The following is a 12888-nucleotide window of genomic DNA, read 5'->3' on the forward strand; positions in this document are numbered from 1 at the left end:
TGTGTGGTATATTGGAGGGTCAACCAGAGTTACTGGCATCTGACCTTTTATGATATGTATGCAGTATGTGTAGTATTAAGTCTTGTATGGTGCTATTATGGTGCTTTTTATGCTTTTTTTTAACTTGATAACCCAAAGCTACATACTTTCAACTGGCCTCATTCAGTTAACATAAACGGATAAAATCTTGTTGTAAAAACTTCAGGCATCAATTTGCACATTGGGTTTTCAATGGTAAAAAGGAAAAAAATCAAACCGACAAATATAATAACATGCGTAAATGAGAATAAATGGTGTTTTTCCTATGTTTGGGTGAAGTTTTCCTTTTAAAAAGGGCTGAAGTTCCTGCTGAAAGCACGGGTTGAACACAGCACATTACTCATTTACTCTGACACTAGGATAAAGAAACTGTTTGTATCCCACAACTAATAAAAACCATATCACAACAACAAAAAGCAATATCACCACAATGAAAAAGCAATAACGGCGTAACAGCCCAAGCGAGGGCCACAAAAGCATATTCTGTTCAATATTGATCTTCTGCTCTCCGAATGCTGATGACAGTATTTGCTGTTGAATCGAAGGTAAATTCGTTTTATAGTTAGGTGTGTGTGTTTCTGGACTGGGGTATCTGGGATATGTCGGTTTGAAAGGAAATGAAAGGCATTCTCTTCCCGTCAAGCTGAAGGTACGTGAACACTTCACGACTGCTGGTGGTCCGTGTGATAGAGGTCTGACAGGAGTGATGAATTCAGGATTACTGCTGCCCCGCTGAATGCCAAACCAAAAACAGAGCCAACAAATGACCGGAAAGAGATGATGGAGAAACGAGAGTTCACATCCAAACAAAAAAACAATAAATCAGTCACTTGATAATGTTAAGTAGCGGCTGTAGGGCTTCAGAAAGCATTTTCTAGCTCAGCGCTGTCTTATTATAAAACAGTTAGTTCTAGTCCAGTAATTTAATAGGCCGAGCGTCGTTGTCTGTGCACTCAATCGTTTCACTGTATCACTTTTCTCATCTAGAATTACAATTCTATAGCTCACAACATTGTAAACGATTTTGTTGGTGAAGCAAAAAGAGCCAGCCGTATTGTGTTGGAAATGTCACTCGATATTAACTTCTTCTTTATAGAAATGCTGTATAAAAGTAATATCACACATGTGATCGATATTCTGAGGCCAGTAGTACTTTACGTGACGCTCCATAGAACAGCACCATAACCTTATTACAGAACTGATCCACATGGAGAAACCTGGGGTTAAGTGTTTTGTTCAAGGTCACTATAGTGGCTCACTGCTAGCTGAGATCAAACAAGGAACAGTCTGGTTACTCGGATAACATAAAGACCATTTCTCTAATTCTGAAGTTTGAATATGCATATGCTAATGAGCTTTTGGAATTAGTCTGTTTCTCACACAAAGCTATCACAGGTCTTCAGAAGACTTACGGACTACTTTTATGATGCTTTCTGAAGTTTTAAGTCGGTATGAAAAGAAAATTCACCCAGTCTAGTTTTTAAACACATTTCATGCATCATAATTTAAATGATTCATCGCTGCATTTGTTTCTCTTGGAACTGAAATTAGTTTCTTCTTCTAAATTAATTGCAGTTTTTAGTGCCTAAATGTGCTTAAAAACTCTTGAAACTTTGCACACATGCTAATAGTGGTGAAAATTAAGTCTGATATAGGTTTCAGAAGTTGGTGTGGCAAAAAGCGCCACCTATACACATTCAACTAAGTGCCCCTCAGACTATGTTTCACATACATGTATGAATTTCGATAAAGAGATGTAACACATCAATACCTAGAAAAAAGTATCTTGGAGCAAAATTTGAAACCCAACAGGAAGTCAGTTATTTTGAATTTTCTCTAAACATTTAGTGTCATGTTTGCTATTTTCAAGTGTTGTATTTTAACGAACTCCTCCTAGAGATTTCATCAGATCAACACCAATTTTGGTTAGTGTAATCTAAAGCCCTTTTTGATGTTAAATAGCAAAATATAACTAAGGCATACAACGTCTGATCTGCCCAAACTTTCACAAGTTTGATAAGACTACAGACCTGAAAACATCTACATGCCTATATTCAGTTATAGTCATAGCGCCATCTGCTGGCAAAAGGAAGTGACACGTTTTACTCTGTAACAAACTCCTCCTAGAAATTTAATGATATCAACATTATGTTTGGTCAGTCTAATCTAATGGCTTTTGCGATGTTAAATTGCGAAGATCTTGAGTTTTTGCTAAAGGACGAGTGTCTTTGGCGGCCTGATGAAGTCTGATGTTTTGCAATGAAAAAGGAAGTTGTTGTAACTCAGACATACAATGTCTGATCTGCCCCAAACTTCACACGTTTGATAAAAATCCTAGCCTGAACACATTTTAAGGCCAATATTCAGTTATTGTCATAGCACCACCTGCTGGCAACAGGAAATGTCATGTTTTATGCGAACTAAAACATTTAATTTGACCTTGTAATATCTATTCAAAATGCCATAACTCGATCTTCCAGACTTCTCTCTAGTGATATATGCTAGACTTCTCCCATTAATTAGTTTGCTAAAACCCAGCCCATTTCTAACAATTAAATTTGTTTTTGACTGCAACTCTGACATCTCAAAACCAATCAATAAAATCAAGAACTGCCACTTCTTCCATTCATTGCAATAACATCATTTGGCCATTTTCCTTGTATGGAAAAGAGCAGCATGAATATTCTTCAATATTTTCTTGTTTAGTGGAACCAGACGACGAATGCACACTAGATAACCCTCCAATAAGTCATCTGTATGACTAATATAAAAAGGCAATTTTTTTTGCTAAAGTGCCAGTTATAATTGCTTTTTTAATTTGTATTATTATTCTGTCTAATTTCACTGAAATTGCTCTTAGTCGAACAGAACACAAATAAGTTTATCATGCTGAACAATGACAGTGACAGCTTTTCAATTTCACGCTCTGAAACTGAACTGTTGAATTGAACACCTTAAATTTCAGGTTTCACACAGCTCATGTTGTGGAGGTGGGAGGAAATCCTGCTGCTGAAGCTAATAGATCAAGGCCCTCTGAGTTTTAACTAATCTCCATCTCGCCTGCAGCGGTGGAGGAGAAGCTAACCTTTGCCATTACTCTCGTACCGTGAGCTATTGTTCACCGACCACACATCACAGTCCCAGCTGGAATAAAAACTAAATGATGCTCTTCCAAAGAGTAGTTAGCAGGATTACGCCTCCTATGAGAGGTACAATTCTAAGGCAGCTTCACATATGTCCTTCACTGAATTAAAAATGTTCTTCATACACAATATTTGTGCCAGCTGTGTTTTTATGCTCATTAGAGTACCATGCTGTCAGCTTATTATCAACATGCTAACACCAAACCCTACACCTGAAATCATGTGCTTCACATGAGAAGTTTCCACCTACCTAGCTAACAAAAGATATTTTATAGCGTTCCCATTAGGCTATGGCGACATTACATATTTATGCTTTAAAACAAACGTGCAAACCTAAACATTAAAGGAATAGTCTTTTGCAAGCATTATGGAAATGTTACTTTTGAATGTTTGCTCTGAACATTTTAAAACAGAGTAAGCAGTAACTTTCCTAGGACATCTCAGAAAAAAATAGTCCAATAACTGTGTATAAATAAACATACTACCATTCTAAAAACATTAATAAAGATCAGATAACTTAGAACAAACCCTCAATGCAACTGTAAAATGTTTGTTCATAACTTTGAAGGAACCTTGCCAGAATGTTAGCCAAAACTCTGATAATGTAGTGAGCTTCAAATTAGTTGCAGTTTCATTTCAGACAGTTTGCTGTCTCGAAAGTTAGCTGTAGATAGGAAGGCAGGACAGTAGGTTTTGGAACAGAGCCACAGCTCTACCACTACTGAATGCCCACTGTAATGCCTATTCATGCAAAATGTCTCTTTTATGAGCTCCAATTTGCAAGCTTCATTACACATGCCTTAATTTGATGGGTATTGAGAGATTGCATGAGAGGGGTAGACTTTCAATCGCTACTAACTCACCGGTGTGCAGTACTCCACCATGGGGTAGTTCAGTTTATGCCCCTTCGCTGTGCGACCAGAGAAGAAACAACTCTGGCAAACATCATAGTTGAAGTGCTTCAAACTGCGATATCTGCAAAGAGAGAAAGAAAACACTGACGGTTAGTAAGATACGCTTTCATTGTATGGAAACGCAGTGTGCACTTCTGTTTTACACAGGAAATCATTGACAGAATTTTAATTTTTTGTATTTATTATGCCCATAACCCCAAAACAGCAATTTTGTAGTTTATGTCAAACTATTATCCACTTGTTATTGAATGTGTCTGAAACTGACAGCCCTCTTGAGAATACTCATTCACTCCAGTCACGTCACGCTCGATTCAATAACATCATTACCACACAGTTTAGAAGTGTTTTTATTTCACAGATTTTCTTCATATAAATGTAAATGGAGTGTGGAGGAAGACAGCACACTGTGTGTTGTTTGTTTTTGGTTTCTTCTGGTCTCCCCAGAAAATGCAAATTCAATAGAATTTAATTCCTCCAGTGTGCAATATTTCCAGCGCACTGCTGCATAAATGATATGACAGTAAAAAGCTGCTGCATTTTCCAAAACAGCTCCTTTTCTCTCTGGGGCGGCCCATCTGAAAGGACAATATAACACTGAGGCCCCTGCTGAGAATGACTAAATATCACGCCATCAGTATTTTGGTCAAGAGCTTTTATATTAGTTTCCGCAAGTTGGGGATGAGATATTATGAAACTGATTTAAAATTCAACTTGATGAAGTTTGAAGATATTGAAAAATAAAGCAATAAGCCTTGAGACTGCATGTTACAGTGATTTTACAGCAGTTAATGGCTGTTCTAAAGCTTATTAAACAATAAAACAATTTTACAATAACACTCTAAAAACTAATTTGTTTTTTAAGCTTAGTTAAGCTTTTATTTGTAATATTTCTTTATGAAGTTTGACATGATAAACACGAAAACACACTACTTGCTGTGTATCATTAAAGGGTTAGTTTACCCAAAAATGAAAATTAGCCCATTATTTACTCACCCTCCAGGCATCCTATGTGTATGAGACTTCTTTGTTTCAGACAAATGCAATCTGAGTTATATTAAAAATTATGCTGGAGCTTCCAAGCTTTATAATGGCATAGATGGGTGTTTCTCTTCAACAGTCCAAAACAAGTCCAATAAAGTGCATCCATCCATAATAAAAAGTGCCTCACACAGCTCCGGTTTGGTGCGGGAGGACACTTTAGTCCGTGTTGCATGTGCCACTCACTTTTTATTATGGTTGGATGCACATTATTGGACTTGTTTTGGACTGAAGAAGAGAAACACCCACCGCCATTATAAAGGTTGGAAGTGCCAGGATAATTTTTCATATAACTCCGATTGCATTCATCTGAAAGAAGGAAGTATTATAACACCTAGGATGCCTGGAGGGTGAGTAAATAATGGGCTAATTTTTAGGTTAACTAACCCTTTAACAGTGCTCATGAAAACAAAAAAATGTTGGAAACTTACACAAGCTAATGTGCTATCACTCAACGGTGTATGCTGGATTATTGATTGAAAACGCTAGAATATGACAGTATTCCAGAATGTTACAGAAACTTCTAGGTGCGAAAGCAAAATATCTTAATTAGTACAAAAATGCATATATATGCAACCTACTATAATTTTACAATATTATTGTTATTATTGTTGTGAGAATGTAGTTGTTTAGACCTCAAATATGTAATTTATATATAAAGATAGAGCTCGTTTCACAATTTGTTTAGACGTGTTCAGAAATGTAAGCTCCAGGCTGTCAGAAGCCATTCGTCGCTTATGAACCCACCGAAAACAGCTTTATTTTGACCAGTCCATCGGGAATTTGCCGCCGGCTCTGATGTAGATGGTGTTACACAAGGTATAATTCACTTTGGTTATATTAAACAGGCAATCTTTGGTCTTATTTATCTTTTACTTGTTCTAAAGCAAATCGATTTGGCCTATATGTAATTAAATCTTGTGCTGCTTTTCTACTTTTGCATGTTTTTATTTGTCATTGCACAAGCTTATTATACTTTAAAAAAGCTATTGTTGTCCATTTATATATTACTGTTCAATAAATAATATGTTATATACGTAATATACTGCATTTGGTATTGAGAAAGGGTCTGTTAAGTTATGATTTCACCTTCAGAGAAAGTTACATTATTACGACTGTCTTTATGAGTGAGTTGCAAGGAGTTTTATATTGAAAGGGACTGAAACAAGGACATCATTATTATAAGATGCATTGACTAGTGCTGTCACAGGAAGTCCTGTTAACTGTTAAAAGGACAAAGACAAAGATATGGCTTTCCTCAGTAGTTATTTAAACCAATTTTGTGATTATGAATATAAGACTGACCTGAAGAATGAATTCTGCTATCAGATGCAGGTAATAATGCGCAATGCGCTACTCTTCTATTGTTTTCTATGTAAATGTCTAATGTCTTTTACAGTATCTCACACGAGTGCTGCATTTTTAAAACACTGCATCAAGTATTTTAACTTTTACACGTAGCACTGCTCATCAATGTCAGTTCCAAAACAGTGGACCAATCAGAAGACCCTGTAGGCGGGGCAAGCATTGCAAGCTTTTGTTCACAGTAGCAAGTTGGCATATTTTATTTGATGGCAACATGTGTGGACCAAGTTTTTTAGTCATTAAACGTTCAACTGACAGTCCACTTTGGATTATTTAATTAAACTTTTAATTGACCGGACATATTTATTTATAGAACAGTCAAGAAGGCACGAGTGAGGGGTGATATCGCTTAAGCCAAATTTAACTTTGGTCACTCACAGACACGCTGCTCTCGGACGACAGCACCAATTTACAAAAGCACTTGTAAAAAGTCATTTATTAGTGCTAAGGGAATACCGCTTAACCGCAATGAACCGCTTAACCTTTAACCGTGGCAAAATCACTGTAATGCACAGTCTCTTGTGGATTACTGCTTTAGCAATTAACAACTCTTAATCTGCTAAACAATTAATTACATTTGCATGGCTTTGTAAGTGAATTCATCAGTTTAACAGAATTACGCCCCAGGATTTCTGAAAGTTATTTCAATAAATCCAGCTTGACTGAGTCAGACTTTATTTTTTCTCCGTTTCTCTCTCTCATTCCATTTAGTCTCCTCTACTATCCATCACTGACAAAACTCGGCCCGTATCTCCTCCGTCAAACGTCCGACTGAATCTCTGCCTCAACGAAACATCTCAGAAAACAAGATGGCGTGCTCTGATGCGCTCAGTCCTCCAGAGACGGAGGAGGCCGTCAGTGTGTCTTAGCCAAAGATGCCAAATATGGCAGGGTTAACAGGAATACAAAGACATTATGTATGTATGCATGACATTTGAAAAGGTCACTACCTATTGTGACAGGAGCACACAGTGGCTGTTTAAAATACACCATGGAGGCTATGATGACGAACTAATACATGATACATCACTCTTACATGTTTCATTATGTTTCACCTGCATTTATGGTGCTGTACATGTGCATACTGCTGATATTAATGCTGACAATAAATTCTGGCTCGCCTTTGAAGCAAGGAAACTAAATATTATATTAAAATATAATGATGCAATAAAAATATTTTATTGCTATAATTACTACAGTCTTCTGGTGGTTTTCACCATTATTACTATCAATACAGTGTTTTACATATAGCAAAGCTGAGCTTCAACAACCATTCAATTCTACAACAGAAAGTTACTATTTCTACAATTAATGAATGTATTCTGGCTAGCATTCTGGCAGTAATTATACACTTTAATTGCTAATTTATTATACACTTCCAAACTAAACTTATTTTACATACTATATGTGACCCTGGACCACAAAATCAGTCAAAAGGGCCATTTTTTTGTGAATTGAGATTTATACATCATCTGAAAGTGGAACAAATAAGCTTCCCATTGATGTATAGTTACAACTATTTGAAAAAATGTTGAGAAAATTGCCTTTAACGTTGTCCAAATGAAGTTCTTATTAATACATATTATTAATCAAAAAATAAGTTTTGATATATTTACAGTAGGAAATTTACTAAATAACTTCATGGAACATGATCTTTACTTAATATCCTAATGATTTTTGGCACAAATGAAAAATCGATCATTTTGACCCATACAATGTATATTTGGCTATTGCTACTTTAGACTGGTTTTGTGGTCCAGGGTCACAGATAATGGTAACAGCTTAATTGCTTTTGGATATCTACATTAGTTAACAAACATTTCTAAAGCATTTATTAATGTTAATGTTACTAATACATTATTGAAATTAAAAGTTGCATCTGTTATTATTATTTAATCGACCTGAGCTATTATGAACTAACACTGTATTTTTATTTATTAACAAAGAAAATAAATACTGTAACAATTGTATTGGTAATTGTTAGGTAATGTTGGTTAATGCATTAACTATCTAATAAATACAATAACATTATTTGACTATATATATCTATATATATTTAATTAATTTAAATACATTTAATACATTAATAAATTCATTTATAATGCAACTAACCATAAATATAAATAAACCAAGCCAGTAGGACAAAATATCAAAATGTGTTTTTTTCCTCCCAGTGACACTACAACTCAATATATAACCAACTTTGCCACCATTACTAATACACATCTACAGACAAACACATACAAACATATACAATTTTAACATTTTTTTTTTATCTGTCGAGCAACATTTGATCCTGTGATAAAAATTCTGAGATGCATCACAAGCCAAATGCTGAAATCCTAAAATCACCCCTTTCCTGCTCAATGACAGTAAATGTTCTGAAGTCATCTCAAACATTAATGTTAACACTCGCAGCCCTAGTTTAGAGTTGAACTTTTAAAAGTGTCAGAACTGATCAGAGATCAGTCTGAATAGCGTCTATCCTCCTTTTCTTTCATCAGTCTCTCTCTTATTAGAGTGCTATCAGATGCTGACATTTAGATGAATGTTGGGCCTCAGGAGTGCATCTAACCTTTTTGCTCTCAGACAGCGTGGCGCGCACCCGTGTGTGTGTCTTAAATCTCTCACAGATTTGTTTGATGCTTTGTCTAGTAGAACGTTTTTAAAGCGTGTCAGAATTTCCCACTTCTCAAATCTGTTGCATTTACCATAAACGCAAGAACAAAGCTTGTGGCAGTTCTTCTTTGATTCGTAATGTACAGTCAACTTGTCATTATTTTCAAATAAGCCTCCTCAGGGTGTGTGAGTGTGTGTGTGTGTGTGTGTGTGTGAGTGTGCGTACCTGAAGCCCACAATGGGGAACTCTTTACAGATATTGCACTTGGCCTGGTGTTTGGCTGTTTCTGCCGCCGCCACTCTGTGCAGGACCGGAAGCCAAACCATCGACTGCGGCTCCAGCCTCATCCAATCTATAAACTGCCTGGGCTCCAGCTCAACCTTATTGGTCACCTGAGAAAAATGAGCAAGCACAAATAGCCAATCAGGGAGGGATTCCAAAAAGCCCATAAACGGCATGAGAGAATAACTCATAAACAATGCAGGCCTTTCTGAAATCAAGATGATGGACGGAGCATTTCCTACCAGGCCGCCGTAAATGACTGTCAATCGCATGGCTGCATTTATAGAGATATAACAGCCTCATAAATATTTCTGTGAAGACGGAGCATGATTCAGTCACACTGGCTGCATTTACCGGGTGATTTTTAACCAGTGCAATGATAGGAATATTAGCTAACTGTAAGAATATGTGACTCTGGACCACAAAACCAGTCTTAAGTGGCACAGGTATATTTGTAGCAATAGCCAACAATACATTGTATGGGACAAATTAGGTTATTAAGTAAAGATCATGTTCCATAAAAATATTTAGCAAATTCCCTACCAGAAATATCTCAAAACTTATTTTTTAAATAGTAATATGCATTGCTAAGAACTTCATTTGAACTTTAAAGGCGATTTTCTCAGTATTTTGATTTTTTTGCACCCTCAGATTGCAGATTTTCAAATAGTTGGCTTGAAAAAGCCTGATCAGAAAGTGTGAAAAAGTTTAAAAGATTTTTAAAAAGAAATTATGGTTTTCAGTCCAAAAATGATTTAAGTTTATAATTTTAAAGTTTAAGGCTTGAATGTTTTGAAGGCAATACAGTCTGTCAGATGGATGGATGGATGGATAAATGGATAGATAGCATGTTTTAACATGTAGCTAGCATGATTAGCCAGTTACTAGCATGTTGCTAGAATGTTTCTGACTTATTTAACATGTTACTAGCACGTAGCTAGGATGATTAGCCAGTTACTAGCATGTTGCTAGCATGTTTCTAACTTATTTAACATGTTACTAGCATGTAGCGAGCATGATTAGCCAGTTACTAGCATGTATCTAACATGATTAGTATGTTTCTAACTTATTTAACATGTTACTAGAATGTAGCAAGCATGATTAGCCAGTTACTAGCATGTTGCTAGCATGTTTCTAACTTATTTAACATGTTACTAGCATGATTAACCAGTTACTAACATGTATCTAACATGATTAGCATTATTCTAACTTATTTAACATGTTACTAGCATGTAGCTAGCATGTTTCTAACTTATTTAACATGTCACTAGCATGTAGCGAGCATGATTAGCCAGTTACTAGCATGCATCTAACATGATTAGTATGTTTCTAACTTATTTAACATGTTACTAGCATGTAGCGAGCATGATTAGCCAGTTACTAGCATGTATCTAACATGATTAGTATGTTTCTAACTTATTTAACATGTTACTAGCATGTAGCAAGCATGATTAGCCAGTTACTAGCATGTATCTAACATGATTAGTATGTTTCTAACTTATTTAACATGTTACTAGCATATAGCGAGCATGGTTAGCCAGTTACTAGCATGTATCTAACATGATTAGCATGTTTCTAACTTATTTAACATGTTACTAGCATGTAGCTAGCATGCTTAGGACGTTTCTAACATGTTTCTAGCATGATTAACAAGGCACTAGCATGTTTGTAACATGATTAACATGTTGTTAACATGTTTCTAACATGATTAGAATGTTACTGGCATGATTAGCAAGTTACTAAGATGATTAACATGTTGTTAACATGTTTATAGCCTGATTAGCGTGTTGTTAACATGTTGCTAGTCCAATAATCATGTTGTTAACATGTTTCTAGCATCATTAGCACGTTTCTAACATGTTTCTAGCATGATTAACAAGGCACTAGCATGTTTCTAACATGATTAGCATGTTGTTAACATGTTTCTATCATGATTAGAATGTTACTAGCATGTAGCTAATATGATTAGAATGTCACTAGCATGATTAGCAAGTTACTAAGATGATTAACATGTTGTTAACATGTTTATAGCCTGATTAGCGTGTTGTTAACATGTTGCTAGTCCAATAATCATGTTGTTAACATGTTGTTAGCATGTTTCTACCATGATTAGCAAGTTATTAGCATGTTACTAGCATGATTCTAGTTGCTAGGCTTGAATAGATAAATGGATTATAAATATAGTTCATAGAAAGGAAGTTTGATTGAGTCTCAAGGGATTCTGGGAGTTTTGACAGTTGGAGTTTGAATAGTCTTGGCTCATTTGAACATTCCGTCAATCAAAGTCCCTTTAAGGCAAGTCATGTCACTCGGCGGCCATCTTTGAAACGCCTCTCGGGCATGCAAGTTCAAATTCTCCAAAACTGCTCACCCAGCTTACGATTAAATTTCATATTTGAAATCACCAATGAAATCTGACAAGAACTGCCTCATGAAAAATGCTCCTTGTGCTCCAATAGCATTAAAAAAAGGTTATTTTTCAGGCTAGATCAGCTAGTGCGAATGAGCAGTACTGCGCATACGTCTTTCTCAAGCCAACTTAATAATAGTTGTAATATTCTAATAAACCATACATCAATAGAAAGCTTATTTATTCGTTTATAAATCTCAGTTTCCAAAAAAAAAAAAAAAAAAAAGACCCTTATGACTGGTTTTGTGGTCCAGGGTCACATATTACATTTCATCTGTGATAAAGCCCATCTCTGAATTCTCAGTAGTGCCAGGTTCATTAAACATTTCATGAACAGAATCGGTGACATTAGCACAGGAAATAATACAGACATGTCCCTCGGTTAATGAAAACAACAGGATAAAGTGTATAAACAGCAATGTACTTTCAATGGACATCAATGAGGCAAGACATTCTGAAGGGTTTAAAAGCAGTAATGTGCTGCTTGAGTATTATTTATTTATTTAGTTTGTATAATAGATGTATTATTTGAGCTGTAGAGCCTCTAAATCATTTATTTAGCCGTGGGAATATGGACGAAGGTTACTGAGACATAATTACCGTTGTAATTCCAAAGTACATTTCTCTGTGTGTAAACACTCTTTCTGGTACTATTGCACAAATAAATGGCAAAGTTAATGGGGTTAATGCCTTTTCATGGTTATGAAGCTGAAAGATTGGTTAAATCTTCACAGAGATGAGGTTTTCAAATGATTCACATTGGAATAGTTCACCCAAGTCATTAATTACTCATTATTGGGGGTGGAGAAACAGAAATTAAACATTAACTTAAACATTTTTCAAACTCTACAAAAACTCATACAGTCTTGAAATGCAAAGAGATGAGTAACTAATGACTGAATTTAAATTTTTGGGTGAACTTTCCTATTAAAGCTTCTGTATGTAGTTTTATTTACTGTGTTAAAGCATAAAATACTATAATATTGCAGATATTTAGAAAATATTTTAAGTTCACATGCTCTTTGCTCCAATAAAACAAAAAAACAATCTCAGTTATTCTACTTTGAAATGTCCGAT

The 12888-nt window shown here is 35.5% G+C and overlaps 1 protein-coding gene across 1 annotated transcript in view; it reads right to left on the bottom strand.

The window, feature by feature from the left end:
- Positions 1 to 12888, bottom strand: part of utrn (utrophin) — a 341497-nt gene that overhangs the window by 50419 nt on the left and 278190 nt on the right. Inside the window, 2 exon segments of the mRNA XM_073822647.1 lie at positions 4046 to 4157; positions 9345 to 9511. Coding sequence (XP_073678748.1) covers positions 4046 to 4157; positions 9345 to 9511 — 279 coding nt within the window.

The sequence above is a fragment of the Garra rufa genome, chromosome 18, assembly GCF_049309525.1.
Source record: "Garra rufa chromosome 18, GarRuf1.0, whole genome shotgun sequence".
Taxonomy (NCBI): domain Eukaryota; kingdom Metazoa; phylum Chordata; class Actinopteri; order Cypriniformes; family Cyprinidae; genus Garra; species Garra rufa.